The 18,049-nt window shown below is 49.4% G+C and overlaps 1 protein-coding gene across 3 annotated transcripts; it reads left to right on the forward strand.

Moving 5' to 3' along the window:
- Window positions 1-8,526: 8,526 nt before the first annotated feature.
- LOC311610517 (C-type lectin domain family 10 member A-like) lies at window positions 8,527-16,385 on the forward strand. Of its 3 annotated transcripts, none has more exons than XM_084861851.1 (10): window positions 8,527-8,824; window positions 9,556-9,650; window positions 10,246-10,362; window positions 10,656-10,751; window positions 10,844-10,915; window positions 11,017-11,088; window positions 11,191-11,277; window positions 11,366-11,517; window positions 15,686-15,792; window positions 15,981-16,385. In XM_084861851.1, the coding sequence occupies exons 2-10, from the start codon at window positions 9,584-9,586 to the stop codon at window positions 16,144-16,146; spliced, it is 936 nt and encodes a 311-aa protein (XP_084717977.1). In that variant the 5' UTR covers window positions 8,527-8,824; window positions 9,556-9,583; the 3' UTR covers window positions 16,147-16,385. The 3 variants fall into 3 exon arrangements, with proteins under 3 accessions (XP_084717977.1, XP_084717979.1, XP_084717978.1); XM_084861852.1 differs by having other exon boundaries at window positions 8,630-8,824; window positions 9,523-9,650; XM_084861853.1 differs by lacking the exon at window positions 11,191-11,277 and having other exon boundaries at window positions 8,627-8,824.
- Window positions 16,386-18,049: the final 1,664 nt, after the last annotated feature.

The raw sequence follows: 18,049 nt of genomic DNA on the forward strand, positions 1-18,049 counted from the left end.
GCTCTAAACAACTGAACCACACAGACGAGGGCCATAGTTCTTGGCTCTTAGTGCCAACATTTTCTAGGCATTTAGGTAGTTGGTGAGGCTTTAGTGAAATAAGGCTTGGAAAGGACCAGCTCCAGCCACATGGTGGGCATTTTACAAATGGAGTTTCCCTTCCACTTCATTTCCTCCCATTTTCTGGCCACAGCTGGCCTTCATGTCTACTTCAGTCCAGTTGTCTTCAGTCCAGGAGTCCCTCACTCCTTATGTCTTGATTTGAGAAGGGGACTCACACCAGAAGGGGCAAGGGGTTAGGTCTGTCATTTCTCTCTGCAGTACCCAACCTTTTAGCTACCTCTGACTTTTCTGGGTACATTGTCTGTCTTTCTGGCCCCAGCCTGGGACCTCACATCTGATTTAAAGGGGCTCAGCCTCCCAGAGAACTCTCTTGACAACACCTGCTACAGTGGCCCAGAATCTGCTTCCCAGCTGAATAATGTCAACCAGCACCAAAAGCCAAGGTGGGAGGAGACAGGGAGTCAGACAACAGGTCTTCCTGCAGCTGTGGGCACGTAAACTGGACGTTCTGGAGGTCTCACATGTACAAGGCAGAGGTGTTAAGGTCTGTTCTCTTTCCTCAAGAGGAATGTCCTGTGTGGACACTGGAAGGAGTGGGATGAGGATGACTGAGCCTGGGAAAGTCCTGAAGCCTCTGGGAGGGTCTGGAAACTGAAAAGGCTATGACTGCTGCTGCTAATGCCACACAAATCTCCTCTTGTCTGTGCACAAGGTCTTTTCCTTTCAGTGTCCTTTCTTCTGAACAGAGTTTCTCTTCTCTGCCCGAATCTCCTCTGCCCCTGTCGGCACTTCCACGCCATGTCCTTTGCACAAAGCCTTCCCGCTAACAGTCAAAGCATTTTTATTTGTGGGCAGTGCTAGAAATAAGGCAAGCCCCCCAAGTCAGGGGTTCTGATAGAATACAAAACACTCGGGAGCCAGACAACAAGGCAAACATCTTTACTTCTTCGTAGAAGGGTGCACACACGTGATCTGGAATCACATGCACACCAAGCAGGCTTCTCAGGGAAAGAACTTGAACTGAGTCTTGAAATTTGATAGGCAAAGGGGGTAGAGGAGAATTGGGAGAGGGGAGGCATCCTGGGCAAATAGGCAGCAAGAGTTTCAGAGAGCTGGTAAATTCTAAGGAAACTCATGAGGCTGGGACCAGGAAGAGGTGGGTGATGTGGTGGGAAAGAAACAGGAGATCCATGAGGAGACATGTGGGGTGTGCGGGGAGAGATTACAAGGGCCTGCTACAAGGCAGCGTTAGCAGGAAGAGTTGGAGGAGAGTAAAATAGATGCTAAGGAAGTGGAACACTCCATTTTCAGCTCATGCTTTATCCACCTCTGCTCAAGTTCTGCTCACATCTCTCTTTCTTGATTCACAACCAAGAGTCTTGAAGTGTGGCTGATCCTAGTGTGAAGCACATTTGTGAATCTGGTGCCTATTGCTTAGTTTGAAGAGTGTGGTGGCTGGGCCTGGAGGGAAGGCACAACTGCATAGGCCTACAGAGAGGTGAGGGCAAGGCCTTGGGCTTCTGGTCAACCAGCTGCCTAGGAGTGGCATCCTAGTTTATGGGTCATGAGCTTACTCAAAGGCTCGGGTGCACATGTTCCAGGTCATGGCCAGTGAGCAGGAAGGCGGGGTAATATCAGAGCCTGAGTTCATGGAACATAAAGGTTGGCTATTCTTTTTTTTTTTTTTTAAATATATATATTTTATTGATTGTTCACAGAGAGGAAGGGAGAGAGATAGAGATCTAGAAACATCGATGAGAGAGATACATCGACCAGCTGCCTTCCGCACACCCCCCACCCAGGATGTGCCGCAACCAATGTACATGCCCTCGACCAAAATCGAACCTGGGGCCCTTCGGTCCACAGGCCAACGCTCTATCCACTGAGCCAAACCGACTTCGGCAGCTTGGCTATTCTTAGATGGCTTGCGGTTTCTGGGTTTATTTCCCTGTTGTCCTTGAAGAGAGCTGACTTATCCCCTGAGTACCCAGCACTTAGGATTAAAGCTTTCTGAGTGCTTATAGAGATGCGACAGACCTGAAGAAGTTTACTGACTCCCAAAAGAATCAGTGTTGTACAGGAAGCCAAACGTGTTGGCCAAACCATCTAGGAACTCCCCATTGGTGCCTGAAGGACTTGGAGAGGTTGCAAAACCAGAGATTACTCTGGAGGCGTCCATTCCTAGGACTCTGGTGGGGACATGTTTACTATTGTTAACATGATTTGTTCCCTCTGATTTTGACCACAAGCTTCTTCCTCTTCTACCACACAGATGCATAAGGAACAAGAAGAAACACCCACACTCTTTGTTAAAGACCTGACAGAATGTCTGGGATGAAGTGAGCATCAGCATAGTAGCAGTAAATACATACATATGAGAGGGCAGGGCAGGGTGAGAGGGCAGGGTGGGGCGGGTCCAGCTCCCGGTAACTGGAACCTAGGCCTAACCCAACCAATCAGGTCAGCCAAGGTAGCGGCACCACCCTCCCTATAAAACCCATTGATATGTTTAGCTCTTTCTCTTTCTCGCCAGGCCCTCGCTGGTGTAAGTGGGATTGAGCTCGGACTTTGGGATTTATGACACTTGGGCATTACATATACATACATACATACATACATACATCATACTTCAGTCATTTCCCTTCTCGTGGGCTGGAGCTAAGTATACAGAGAGAGTTCCAAAGACATGGTTTTCAGGCTGGATTCAAATGATAAGGAGCCTTGTGCTCCTGGCTAAGGACTCTGAAGTTTGTCCTGGGGGCTATGGGGAGCCTTTGTGAACAGGTCAGATTTGAATTTTTTAAAACATTTTTCACTGAGAGGAGAGAGAGAGAGAGAGAGAGAGAGAGAGAGAGAGAGAGAGAGAGAGAGAGAGAGAGAGAGAGAAATAACAAGGTCAGAGAGAAACATCAATCGGTTCCCTCCTGTATGCGCCCTGACAGAGGGTCAAACCCACAACCTGGGTATGTGCTCCAATGCGATAGGGAATTGAACCTTTTGGTGCATGGGACGATGCACCTGCCAGGGCAGATTTGAAAAAAATTAACCGCCCTGCGGCAGGAAAGAGAATTGACTGCTGGGGGCAGCTGGAGGCAGGGAGACAAGTTGGAGGATCAGTGTACGAATACACACACTTCATGGGAAGTCCAAGAAACAACCAGCTGAGTGATTTATTTAAAGTAATCTCAGCTTGGAAGGGCCTCAGGCACCTAGCAGAAGCAAACACAAATCCTTTCTATAGGAGTATACCAGACCAGACCTGAAAGAATTTCAGAGGACAAAGTTCCAAAAACTAAGAGCTATGGTGAAAACAAACAAAAAATAACACACACACCCCACACACAAAAGAAAACAGGAAAGAAAGTGAGCAAAAATATCAACCAGAATAAACCTGTGTAGAAATTAGATGTTGGAGTTATTGAGAAAATACAAAATAAGTGTATCTAATAAGTAGAAGAGAGTTTTAAAAGATGAATAAGAAAAAAGAAACTAAAGGACTAGAGAGCTCTCCAGTGAGGTCCAGGGACTGGTGGTGAGATGGTCAAGATGGGTGAGGGTGGCTTCTCTCCGAGGAGTGGAGTAGCTGGGTTGAGTCCCCTTAGATTTCAAACAGAAGATCAGGTATGTGATTAATTGCCTACTTATTGGAATTCTACAAAATGCACTATTTGAACACTACAATGTTGAGAGAACCAGTTTCCAGGGAAGTGGGGTAATTCTCAGGCAGAAGAGCCAGAGGAGGTGTGACCCAACCCTTCTTTGACTTTAATGAGTGTGATGCAGATTTGCCTTTAAGAAAGGAGACACCTTGAAAATCCAGGAAACACCTGAGGAGCAGTGGAGGAATGAGAACAACAAAGGCAAGAAGGGCTTAGTCTCAGTCCGTTACATTGAAAAGCATAGATCTTCATCCACCTCTGGACTGGCTCTGATTGCTGATCAGTGAACTGGTAAATGTTTCAGGATTGACGTGAGTGGTCAGATGGCAGAGAAATGTAATGCCAATTAGGTTATTTCCCATTCAGTGATGTCCATCTACTGAATCCGATGAGGACTCCAGCAGAACATAGGTCAAGGAACCATTTTGCTTACAGAGGAGAACAATTATTTTTAGTCTTTTTTACAGTTGCCATCTATAACATTTCTTAGGGCTGTTTAAGGTAGTCTAGTTTATAATAAGCATTCTGTTCCTTATGATCTCCTAGGACAGAACCACTCCATTCCTAGCTGCAGTTCAACATGGCCAAGGTATAAAACTGGAGAGTGTAGGTGATAATTTCTGAATTGGCTAACTGTAGGTAGGAAGTAGTGGCTATGCCTCTATGTGTAGAAGGGATAGTGTCTTGCCCCTTATTCTCAGTCAACCCATGGAAAAGGGATGGAGTCAGGAGGCTTGGGCACGGCTTATGGTGATTTACTTAATGGCTTTCTTTTCTCATTCTGAAACCATTCTCTTAAATGGCAATAGACTGTTCCCATCCGCCCCTGTGAGGTAATCATGCACCACTTGAATAATAACACACAATGGAGTTGCTTTTTCACTTATAAAACATGATCAGCTGTGACTCATTCTGACATTTCAAATCCTAATAATTCTGGGGGCACCACTGGAAGCATTTGTCTTCCTTTCTAGACAATGATTCATACATTTTCTTCAGATTCTGTTCGGATTCTGGTCCTTCACCTCCCACCTAAATTACAAGTAGGTTAACTCTAAGAGAAGTGAATATCTTCATTCCAGATGAGAAGCAGGGTGTGCAGAGCACGGTACTCAGGGGACAGCATTACGCCGGCGTTGGGTCCTCTAAACACCCAGCTCTCTGCCTTCCCCCAAAGGGTCATAGTGCATTCACACTGCCACGGCAGGTAAATAGACTCTATACTCTTGGCTTTCCCTTCATAGACATGGGACAGCCGCCACTGCTCCAAACATCATGTCCTCAACAAGGAGACATCCACGGCAAGAAGGCAGCAAGCAGGATTCCTCCTTTCCTAGTACATATCGTTCTTTTTTCATCCGGGAGGAAAATCTTTTCTAGAATCCGCAGCACGTTTTCAGATCCTCAAATGTCCTGGGCCAAAACCAAGTCACATGTCTTTCCTTAGTGTTTCCCAAACTTTTGACATGTGTGTACCCCTTCTATAATTTTCGTAGCGCTGAGTACCCCTCGCACTCATGAGGACGTAGAATTAGGCGCAGCTAAGCACGGTGCAGTGCATATCCCCCCCAAACTCCGGTGCAACGTGCACTCCCACCAAACTCTTCCCGTACCACACTTTGGGAAACACTGGAGAGTGGGTGTTCCCCATCAGGTTTAAACCCATCATAATTTAACTCTTGGTAGTTGAAATATAGTGGCAACCATACTTTGGTAAAAACTGCTGTTTGAATTTTAACCCTGCTAAGTCTGGCTCCTGCCTGATTAAACACGGAATACTTACCTCAGCTTCCAGGTGGAGACCTGGAGGCTAAGGCAATTTTCCCTTGTCTGGTACCAGGACCACGGGAGATTGATTCCCACTGACTCAGTAGCTTCAGGGATAGGAACTGTAGATAACCTTTAGAGACTAACCGCTGAGCTCTGCTTCTGTGTTATTGGCTATCGCAAAATAGGGCCACATTCCGCCGAGACCGGTTTGGCTCAATGGATAGAGCGTCGGCTTGGGGACTGAAGGGTCCTGGGTTCGATTCCGGTCAAGGGCATGTACCTTGGTTGCACGCATATCCCCAGTGGGGAGTGTGCAAGAGGCAGTCGATCGATGACTCTTTCTCATCGATGTTTCTAACTCTCTCTCTCTCTCTCTCTCCCATCATCTCTCTATAAAATCAATAAAATATATTTAAAAAAAAAATAGGGCCACATTCCAATGTCCAGCAGGATGTGACTAGCAACGACCCTGTGGGCTGACCCCAGTCTTTAGAACATATTATTTAGGATTTATAATTTAGAACAAAGAAAAATTTCTGTGGTTTGAACCTTTAAAAGGGACTGCCTACCCCTGAAATGGTGCAGTCGTGTGGAGACCACCTGCATGTGGTGCTCTTGTGGCTGTCCTGGCCAGATATTTCAATAAATCCTTGCCTGTTTTTTTTAATTAATCATCAGCCTCCAGTGGTCTTATTTTGAACCCAGGGTTCGACCCCGCAACAGTAGTAAGGGGAGAAGGGACCACTCTGGACTGCTTGGTGGCCCAGACCTGCATAGGAAGGAAGTGGAAATGACCATGGAGAGTAGAGTGTTGGCCAAAGAGGAGAAAATGATGATCTTCAGTGAGAAAGAGGAATAAAGCAGATGGTTGTGAGATCCTGCCTCCCCTCAACTGGTGGGCAGAGTTATGACATTACTGGCATCTGCCACAGAGACATCCCCAAGACCACCAATGAGCTCGTGCCAAAGTGCCCTGGAGCCCACTCCTTCCTGTTCTACCCTGGGTCAAACCCTTTCCTTTTTCTCCCCTCAAAAGGCTCCCCCAGCCCTCCACGTGCTGCTGCTCTCCATCTCCGTCTGTGGAGTCAGCCCGGTAGGTCCTTTCTCCTCTCCCCCCTCCTTTAATTCTGATTTCTCTATGGGACTCATTACTGGGGAATACACCTTCCTTTAATATGTCTTGATGGTCTCTGGCTCGTTTCCTGAGCTTCAAACCTTACAATGGTGACCCTCAGGGGTCCAGCTCACCCTTTCCAGTCTGTCTCAGGACTTCAGCCACTTCCTGGCCGTTGAGTCACACATTGGTTTTCCAGGGCTGCCTTAACAGAAGTCCACAAAAGCAACAGAAATGCGTGGTCTCACACTTCTGGAAGCTGGAAGTCTGAAATCAAGAGGCTCTGCTCCCTCTGAAACCTGAAGGGCAGAGCCCCTTTTTGCATCTCCCTAGCTTCCAGTGGTGTTGGGGCGACCCTTGACATCCTTTGGTTTGCAGCTGCAGTGCTTAGTCACATGGCTTTCTCCCTTGTGTGTCTGTGTCTCCTCTCCTGTGGACGCCAGTCATATTGGAGTAAAGGCCCACCCTACTCTAGTATGACCTCAACTAATTGCACCTGCAACTACCCTGTTTCCAGAAGTGACATTCACAGGTCCTGGGGTTAAGGACTTCAACATATTTTTAAGAGGACACAGTTCAACCCATAATGGGCCATGTGAGACACCCTTGTCTAAGGAATGGTCTTGTTACATCACTTAAATCCAGAGATCTCCTGTAATTTATCATCCAAAAGTCCTTCTAATATAGGACCTTAAGAGTTGTTCTAACTAGTATAGTGTCACCCCATTCTTTTCTCCATCTCATCTCCTCCTTCCCTTAGAGTCTTGGTTTCCAGAAGTAACTTGGAAAGCTTTACATGATCACCCAAGAGCAGTTTGATCCTCTTTGAACCAAAGTCCTTTTTCAGAAGAGAGTCTGGCATAACTTTGGATAACAAATACATAGAAGAGCCAGCGTGGGGCCATGCTGTAAACCCCTCATTAATGAGTTAAATACATTTCAACTGACTTTAAAAATATAATGTACTAGTAAGAAAATATAATACATGCAGGAAAATAAAAATAAAATATTTTGACATAATTTTCTCTAATCATTGACACCTTAAGATGCAAGAAGCTGGTATTTTTTTATGTAAATATTTTCCCTTTCTTTTAAAATATATTTTATTGATTTTTTTACAGAGAGGAAGAAAAAAGGATAGAGAGTTAGAAACATCAATGAGAGAGAGACATCGATCAGCTGCCTCCTGCACACCCCCCACTGGGGATGTGACCGGAACCAAGGTACATGCCCTTGACCAGAATCGAACCTGGGACCTTTCAGTTCACAGGCCGACACTCTATCCACTGACCCAAACCAGTTTTGGCAAGAAGCTGGTATTTAAAAAAAAAAAAAAAAAAAAAAAAAAAACTTCTAGAATTAACAAAAATAACTTGTCAATATGGCTGAATAAAAGGTCATTATGAAATATTACTTATTTTATACCAAGGCTCTCAGTGTGTGGACCATGAACTCCTTTAGATCCCTGAGACCTTGTCAGGGACCCACAAGGTCAACCTTACTTTTACAATCATACTAATCACCCAGCATGCCTCCCATGATTCTGGTAGGAACTCAATGGTGAATTTTCAGCAAGCACAATCCCCATCAGAAATTTGATAATGAACAAAGTTTGTCCCTTTCCTCAGCTCCTCCACCCCCAATCTGGCCAGGAATCCTGCTCTTCTTCACTTTCTTCCCTCCAATTGAGTGGAGGGAAGAGAGCTAGGCAAGAGCTGGGGGAAGCTTGGTAGCTAAGATCCCGGAGAAAGGTCAGACACCAGCAACTTAGGCCACGACTGAACAAGGGCTGGCCTGGGTATGCCATGATGGAGACGCCAACAACTCCAGGAAATCAGATGCAGGAAGCGAAGGGAGGGTGTCAGAGGACTCCTCTCCCAAACACCAAAAATGAAGAAGTCAGAAAAGCTGAAAAGAAGCGGGAAGGGAGGAGACACATCCTGGAGGAGGACAACAAAGCTGGCTCTCGGTATCTAACACCCCAAACTCGCAGTCTCAGCTTGTGATCCGATTATTGCTTACTGCCCAAAGCGGAGGAAATGGGAAGTCCCAGGTGACAGACTCCTGGGCTTTCAGATTCAGAGGCCAGCAGGACTCCAGCCGCTGACCTGACTCCTCCTTAGGCGCCTCCACCCCCCTCTCCAGGATTTTGTTTTACCCAACTCGACTCATTGCTGTGCAGCAAACCCAAGAATCACAGCCTCCAGACTTTGCACAGGTAACCTGGGGGTGCAGGTGAGACCAAGGGGGCTGGGAGGGAGTTAGAGAAAGCAGGGAGAGGGGGCTGTGGGTCTGAAGGGGGACTGAATAGGAAGAGATATAAAAGGGCATCTTGGAGACTCAATGACCTGATGTAGACTTTAGACTCTATTCACTCAGCTGGGTTCGGATTGAACGCTGGCTGCCAAACCTCGGTCACAGACTGACTCACACTGAGCTCCATCTGCAGCCCATTCCCAGCGCCACCTTCAGCCCCAGCCTGGCTCCAACCCTCACCCCATTACAAACACCAATTCCTCCTTTAACTCCCAACCACAGTCTTAACATCAGCCCCAACCCCAAGTTGAGCTTCAAATCTTCTATTTCCAACTTCAGGGCCGAGCTTAGGCTCTGCATCACCCACGGCATCCACAGGAGTATTGACCCGGGTCCTAGGAAGAGATGCAACCTTAATTGCATCCCCAATGTCAGACCCAGGCCTAGTAATACCTCTAGCCCCAACTTTGCCTTTACCTTCAATCTCACATTCAAGTCATCCCCAGCCCAAAGACCAATCCTGACCTCACTTCCAACCTCTGCTGCAAACCCGGGCCCATTCCCATTCTTATCCCTAACCCTTGGTTCATCCTCATCCTGAACTTCTTCTCTTACCTCAGCTCCAACCTAGTCCCAGCCTCCCCTGTCTCCTGTCTCCAGCCTAGCTGGTCACTGGCCCTGCCTCCATTTCAGCTCGGGCAGCCTCACCGTTGGTCCAAGGATGTCAATGAAGTATAAAAACCTCCGGTCCTTTGAGAGTGAGGAGAGAAGCCAGGGGATTAACAATGGTAAGAAGAAAGGAGAAAGGGTTTCTCCTATAATACCCTCTCAATGGGCTTATAAGGATTTCTGCAGTCGCAGCGTATATGCACCTCTACCGTGTGCACTGCTGGGGTCCCCCCTTCTGAGGGGGTCAGAACCCCATACCCTGGGGGCTCCAGTATGAAGAGGATTCAAGGTCCCCAGAAAGACAGGGTCAGAGAGGAATACAGCAGCCTGGTGGCCACTACTCTCTGGGAAGGCATGAGTGTTTGCACTGGGGGAGAATGAACAGTCGTATTTGGAAAGGAAAGCATGCACTAACCTGACAATACAGACAAGCGTGAGTCTGCTGAGGGCCTGGTTGCCCCAACTCACTCTGTGTCCTCCTGCCCCCTCTCCCACATGCTGCCATCATGTGTTGTTGTAGGGGTGGGGGCCCATGTGACTGAGTACTTATACTGGTTCAGGAGGGGTCAGAGGCCTGGGAATCCCTGAACCACAAGCCTCCCCCAGCTTTACGTGCACCCACCTCCATCCCTGGCATATCCCCCGGGCCCTCTCCTCCTTCCTGTGTCTCTCCTGTCCCGGACCTCCAGCTCCTGTTGTCCTCTCCCCTGGCAGGGCCGTGTCCTCCCCAAGCCCTCCTCAAGCGTCTCTGCTTTGGACCCTGCCTCCTCCTGCTCTTCCTGGGCTTCGGCCTCTTCTTGCTGGTGGATATCTGGATAATTGGATCCAAAGGTGAGAGTCATGGGACGGGCAGGGATGGGGGCGATAGTGGGTACGGTAATCCAGGCACTGATGATGATCATCGCGGGTAAAGACGGCTGCTGGCTCTGTTACTTACTCATGGGTAATGTAGTCCAAGTGCCTGAGTGTCCTCCTCTGCAAGCTTGGATAACAACAGAGCCTGTCCCTTCAAGTCGGGTGGCTGTGAGGACCCAATGAGCCAATGTATGCCCAGTGCCCTGCTCAGTGCCAGCACAGAGAGGACTGGCAGAGCTTAGCACTCATGGTCCCACCTGCCCGATCAGGTGCCAATATGCGGAGGGACCTGGAGACCCTGAGAGCAACTTTCAGCAACTTCACTTCCAACACGGAGGCTCAGGTCCAGGCACTGCACTCCCAGGGTGAGCCTGGCTGGAAGGGGCTCCAGAATGGAGGGGTCATGGTGGGGGAGAGGGGAGCTCAATCCTGGACACTGAGTCCCCATGACCTCCAGGCTGCAGTTTGCAAGCAACAATAACATCTCTGAAAGCTGTGGTGGCAAACCAGGAGCAGGAACTGCAGGCAGGTAAGAGGCTCCTCCAGGAGTGAGTGTGCAAGGGGGGGGCTGGGCTCTCAGGACAGAGGTGGGGTGGGAGCAGCCAGGGTGCTGAGTGCCCTGCCTTCCAGCCCGCATCTTGAATGACAAGGTGTTTTCTCTGGAGAGCAAGCTGGAGAAGGAGCAGCAGCAACTCCAAGCAGGTCAGGCCCCTTCTCCCTGCCCCTGGGCCTGAGGTGGTGGGAGGGCATGGGGGGCCTTAACTGGCCCCCTGTATTGTCCCCACTGCCCTCTGTGTGTCCCAGGTTATTCTGAAATGCTCCTGAGAGTCCAGCAGCTGGTCAAAGACCTGCACACCCTGCACTGTCAGGTGGCTGTACTCTGGAGCAATGGTGAGTGGTGTGTGGGGCAGCACCTGGCCCCACATCCTGCCCATGTGTCCCTGGACAGCATCTCAGAACCTCCCCACTCCCACCTCAGACTCCCAAGAGGCCTGCTGCCCCGTTGCCTGGCTGGAGCATGACGGCAGCTGCTACTGGTTTTCCCGTGCTCGATCGACCTGGTCAGGGGCTGAGAAGTCCTGCCAGCTGCAGAACGCCCACCTGGTGGTCATCAACTCCAGAGAGGAGCAGGTGATGCCTGGAATGCAAACCCTGGGCGGCTGGGTCCGCTGCTTTATTATTTTTTAAGCCGGGGAAGAGCCCAGAAGCCGCAGGCTGGCAGGACGCTGGGCGGGTCATAGCGGAGCAGCCCTGTGCTAAGAGGCCGGGGTTACAGCCAGGTGCTCGGGCAGAGGGGCAGGAGCCAGGGGAGCAGGGTGAGGAGCAGGTCGGGAGACAGAACGCAAGACAAGATGAACTAAGTAGAGGCAGGACTGGGTACAGAGCTTGGGGCGAGGGGTGGGGGGCGGGAGAAGAGGTGGAGACACTGAGAGCCCCTCTCACTGTGGTGGTCAGCTGGGTGAGAGGAGCAGAGTGGGAGGGATTCCCAGGGACATGGGGTTCCTGGGTCCCTCCAAAACTGTCCAGGTCTCACCTGCCCACTGCCACCTCCACACCACAACCCCAAACACCAACGTCCACAGGGAAGAGCCAGCCTCTTAGAATAGGTGGAGCTTTAACACACACACACACACACACACACACACACACACACACACACAGGCTACTCATGGTAACATTTACTGAGACCTTACTATGTGACAGGCACGTTCATATACATTCACTCCCGTGATCCTCACAACCCTACAAGGCAGGTCCTCGGACCATCCCCACTGTGAGGAAGGGAGAAAGGAGGGACCTGAGGAACAGGGAGGCTAGGGGCCTCGCCAGGCAGCTAGCAAGTCAGGAGGAGCCAGGCTTCAGAGCCACTCTGCCTCCTCCGCCTGTGTTTTCACTGCCACCTGCTGCCGGAATAATCACAAGCCTATTCGGCTTTTCCAACCAGAAGGAAACCGCCTGTTTCAATCCATTTGGGCCGACACAAATGTCGGTTTCACGTGGGCCAACCCAAGACGTCAGAGCTCGGTGAGCTGGCGCCCACGTTCTTGATGATACAACTTCAAGGCGGACCTGTCCCTTCGTCACTCGGAGTGAATGTCAGTGTCCGCTCTAATGCTCTTGCCTTGAATTCATCTTCATGGGATACAAATAGGACGGACCTTGATTTCTGTTCCCTGGCATTGGCTGGATGTAACTCAGCCCATCTTCTCGTTTCCAACCTGTGATTAAGGCTTCGCAGAAGCCTTGGCTCTGGATTGCACGCCTTTATACTTGCCAAGTTTAAAGATCCTGATTTCATTAACCCTGGGCTCCTCTGGAGCGTTACAATTTATTTTTTTAAATATATTTTGTTGTTTGGGGTTTTTTTACATTTTATTTTATTAAATTATTATCTGTGTACATATTTTAACATTGCCCCCACACCCTTATTTTGTTGCTTTTTTTATAAAGAGGAAGGGAGAGGGATAGAGAGTTAGAAACATCAATGAGAGAGAAACATCGATCAGCTGCCTCCTGCATACCTCCTTACTGGGGATGTGCCCACAACCAAGGTACATGCTCTTGGCCGGAATCAAACCTGGGACCTTTCAGTCCACAGGCTGACACTCTATCCACTGAGCCAAACTGGTTAGGGCAGAGCATTATGATTTTTAAAAGTTACCCCAACTGGTGCCTCTGTGCAGCCAACTTTAAGGTATTTTTCCTATAGGTTGTGCTTAAGTTTTTTTTGTGTGTGTGTTTTTTTTAATTGAATGAGTCTTTTAACAGGTGTGCATCTCCTTTATTTCTAATAGCTATGCTTAATCTGTCTTTTTTTTCTGTTTACATTTGTAGTGTGAGTTGTGTTCTTTTTGTCTTCTTTCCCTGTGGTATTTTGAACTAGATGTAGCTTATTCTGAGTTATATGAATGATTCATTTTATAACTGTCAGTGATGGGCTGAAAATTATTGGCTTAAAAAAAAAAAAGCAAGGAGTTTATGTAACTTTCCATATGAAAGATGAGGAAACCGGCACATTTATTCACACATCCCATTCTTTCTTTTTTTAAATTGAGATTTAACTGACATATCACATTGGATAAATTAGAGGTTACATACATTAGTTTGGTACATTTACATATGGCGATATGATTACTACAGTGGAGTTAGCTATCCCCTTTCTCTTGTCACATAATTATCATTTCTTTTCTATGTTGAGAACAGTGAATGGTAACTTGGACGTTTATAAGGCTCATTCTTTTCTCTCCTCGATTCCTTAAGTGCTTTTGCCTGAAGAGTTGGACTGTTTTCTATCTTTAATTTCATAAATCTCATCCAGATATATAACTTGGTTGCTCATTCTATACGTTTGCTCTAAAGCCAGGAGAATCCTTTTAATGGGTAAACTTGGGTTTTCTAACTTTTGAGAAGACTTTCTGGAGTCATGTATGTGGACATTTTTTTTTTCTTGTCCACTGGTTCTCTTTTTCTCTGGGACACGTCACCCACAAGCATGCCCACTGTCTGCCTCCACAGCCACCATCTTGCTGCCGTTCTTTCCATCTTGCTCTTTCCCTGTGCATTCTGGGTCCTTTTCGCAGGCCTGTCTTTCCTGTCTGGGTCTTGGTTCCCTGCTGAGTCCCTGGGTTGTTTTATATATCTAAAATTTTCTCTTGCATTTATTCTCTTTACTTCTTACATTGTGAGGCCTTTCTTTTTAAATATCCTCCTTGATATTTTATGGCATTCGTCTCCTTTAATTTTTTTGAGGCCGTTAAAAAAGTTGTTCTACAACATCACTCTCTGTTCTAAAATATGCCTTTTGCCGTAGCCGGCTTGGCTCAGTGGATAGAGCGTCAGCCTGCGGGCTGAAGGGTCTCAGGTTCGATTCCAGCCAAGAGCACATGCCTGGGTTGCAGGCTCGATCCCCAGTAGGGGAGTGTGCAGGAGGCAGCCGAATCAAATGATTCTCTCTCATCATTGATGTTTCTATCTCTCTCTCCTTCTCCCTTCCTCTCTGAAGTCAATAAAGAAATACATTTTTAAAAATACATACCTTTCATTCAAAGTATATTTTTCACCTCTCTTTTTAATATCACAGTTCTTTTTTCCTCCTCCTCCTCTTCCTCTTCCTCCTCTTTATTCTGCATAAGTTCCATGATCATTGGCACCTCTGCCACTTTTATGAACGGGCACCGTTCTTTCTTGCCTGTGATTTACCATGAGTTGGGAGGTGAATTCTCCTGGGCTGTCCTCTCTGGTCACCTGGCACCATTTGATTCTTCCCATCACTCTTTGACACGGAGGCCTGGGTTTTGATGATTTAGTCCCGTTATTCAGCTGCTGGTCCTGCTGGGCAGAGGTGACCAGGACAGCAGCAGCAGCAGCACCTAGAAGATCTTGTCTCCAGGCACTTTCCCTCCACCTCTGCTGACTCCTCCCAATTTGGGAACAGCCTCTCAGGATACTCCATCATGCACAGGACATTATCCAATGTGCAGGATTCTAGGATTCCTGGATGCTCCCTTGTCTGCCCTCTGATGAGGTGACTGGCTGTCGTCTTAGCTGTGTCTCCAGGTGAGAGTAGAATTAGGAATTTCACCCCAACTGCCGTTGGAGACCCTAGACACACTGCCAAAGGGAACTGACTGACGTGTGTGGATGTTGGTCAACCATCCATCTGCTTTCTCCACACTCTCCCTCGTACCAGGGCAGCCTCCAATTTTCAGCACCGAACACCAGTCCCCTTGTAGCTAAGTCATCCTGGGGCTCTGGGCAGTGGGTCCAAATGGAAGCCCCAGGACCCAGTGATCCTCTGGAGAGGACAGCCACACAGAGGCAGGAGCAGGGCAGATGCCCCCAAGGGGCAGGTGACACCAACGGCTTCTTGGGGGCAGCAGGCACAGGGGCCAGAGTCAGGATCCCGGTTTGAGGTTGTGGCAGAAGACAAGGAGAGGACTGGAGTCCAGGCAGCAGCCGGGCGTTGAGAATGAAGTGGGGGTGGGGTGGGGGCAGTGTCACAAACAGCCCTGCACTGACTCTTGGGGCTCTGCCAACCCCCGCGAGGTCCTCAGGTCAGAAGCATTAGAGAGCATCTGAGGGCTAAATAAAATAAAACCCATGAAGCACACAGCGTGGGCTTTAGCCCAGTATATTATCTCCAAACAATAGCTAAGGCTACCAAGGAAAAAGCGAGGCCCTAGTTTTGCTGGGAGCTGGTGCTTCACCTTGGGGCAGACCAGGCTGGGCAGGCTGAGGCCCACAGTTAATGCATGCACGGAGACAAGAACTAGACTCTCCATTCCTCCTGTTTTTGCAGAACTTCATCGCACAGCACTCGGCCCCATTTCACACCTGGATAGGTCTCGTTGAGGGTGGCGGCTCCTGGAAGTGGGTGGACGGCACAGACTATCAGAACAGCTACAAGTAAGTGCCTCCTCCCCGCCCCACCCACCCGAGCGACCCCATTCCCCAGCCCTCACCCCTCCAGCCTCCCAGGCTGCAGCTTCTGCTCCCTGAACCCTCCAAGGCTCTGCTTTTCTGAGGTGGGGTGGGGGTTGGGGTGGGGGGTGGGCTGGGGTGGTCAGAGCCTGAGCTCTGTCCTGCATTCCTAGGAACTGGGGTGCCGGTCAGCCCAACAACTGGAAGGGGCACGAAGATGACCCGGAAGAAGACTGCGCCGAGGTCCGGGAGGACGGGCGCTGGAACGATGATGACTGCCTGCGGATGCAGCAGTGGGCCTGCGAGCTGAAGCTGAAAGTTCCCGGCCAGGAGCCCTAACCCCAGCAGTCTCCACCCGCACCCCACCCCTACCCTGCTCCCAGCTTCTCTGTGGGGATTTGGAATGAAGGAAGAAGAGTTGGGAGGCGTTGAGGGAAGACAGAACAAAGGGGTTTAAGAATCTCAGACCCCAGGGTGGGGGGGGGCACAGATCCCGCCTCCTTCTGCAGCTCACTGTGGGGGTTGTCACCTCCCGCCTCCTCAGTGGAGCAGGAAAAGAGAAACCAATGCTGACACTCTGTGTGGACTGGTTATTGGGAACTGGGACGTGCAGGGTGCAAAGAAGGGGGAGCGCAGAGGGTCAGGGAGAAAGTTTAGTTCTAGACAGCGGCTCCCGAGTCCCTATCCTGAGGGACCCGGATCAGGGAGAGCCTGGAGCAGTGGCATTCAGTGAAAGGAAGGCCTGGGGCTGGGGGTGCGGGGAGGAGCTGGCGGGGCTGCCGGAGGGGCTGCCCACAGCCTGAGGGGCTCCTGGAGGAAGCACGTGCCCTGCACTGGGGTCTCCCCCAGAAGAGGCTTCAGGGCCCCCCACTTCCCTCAGCCCGGGAGCTGTGGCGGGGCCGCAAGGCGCTGGAGAACGTTTGCTGAGAGGGGGGCGTTGGGGCTCACTTTCCTGCTGTGCTCAGCGGGGCGGCCTCTTTCTGACCCAGACAGATGTAGACGGAGTCCAGCTTAGGTGTCCCCGCCATGTCCGCAGTGGGCAGCTTCATCCTCTGAGACCATCCTAAAGCCAGTCTTAGAAGGGCCTTAAGCAATGAATTTTTTTCTTATTCTTATTACAAAAGTACTACATACACTTAGTGAAAAATGTTTTACACACACACACACACACACACACACACACACACACACACACGGATTTATTACAGGGAATTGGCTCCTGTGATTACAGAGGCTGACAAGACCCAGGTCCTGCGGGGAGCAGCCAGCCAGAGGCCCAGGGAGCCCGTGGGTGGCGGAGTGACCCAGGCAGCAGGCCCAACACCGGGGGGCGATGTTTCCCTGAGTCCAGAGGCAGGAAGAGGCCAGTGTCCCCGTGTGGAGGGGTCAGGCAGGAAGGACTCTCTGGGACTGGCGGGGGCTCGGCCTCTGGTTCGTGCAGGGCTTCAGCTGGTGGGATGAGGCCACCCCCTTGGGGAGGGCACTCTGCTTTCCCAATTCAAATGCTCCTCTCCTGGAAAGCGCCCTCCCAGACACACCCAGAATGGGACTGACCCCGCTTCCCGCACCCTGTGGCCCGGTCAGTGGACAGAAGAGGTTTCCTGTTGGGTGTGCCCTGCGTATGTGCACATTTGCAATACCGCACTGCACTGCGCAGGGCTTTTCCCACTTCCCCGTGCCTGTGGGCTTTGATCCAATCCTTGCTATTCCCGTGGAACTCAGCAAGGGTGGAGAATTCCAAAATATGGATGTGCCCTATGTCAGTTAATCATTCCCTGTGGCATATAAGGAGTTGGGATTTTGGTATATTTTCACACATAATATTTCAAGCAAATTTTGCTTCTAAGGCTGTGATAGGTAAAGACTTCCTGATGATCAGTTGCAAAATGTTTTGGGATTTCCCCTTCTAAATGAACATGACTGACATGAGGTAAAATAAATGATGGAAGTAATAATACATGCAACTTCAAGTCTTGTGAGCCCAGGAAAAGCCACTCCTGCTCTTTAGAGAAACTGCTCTCTGTTTACTAGCTGTTTCTTCCAGGATTGACATCTGAATTTCTAGATAATGCACACATAAATGGGTATATCTTTACCAATTGTTGACATTATTTAGTTCTACCCTGTAGATGAGGTACAATCTTCCAACTGAGTCTACAACAATTTCTATGTAAATCGTACTTCAGAATGTGTATCAGCTATGGTTGCGTCAATAGTGGTAAATGCTGACCCAAGTAGGATC

Source organism: Pipistrellus hanaki (assembly GCF_964339955.1).
Source record: "Pipistrellus hanaki genome assembly, chromosome: 16".
Taxonomy (NCBI): Eukaryota; Metazoa; Chordata; class Mammalia; order Chiroptera; family Vespertilionidae; genus Pipistrellus; species Pipistrellus hanaki.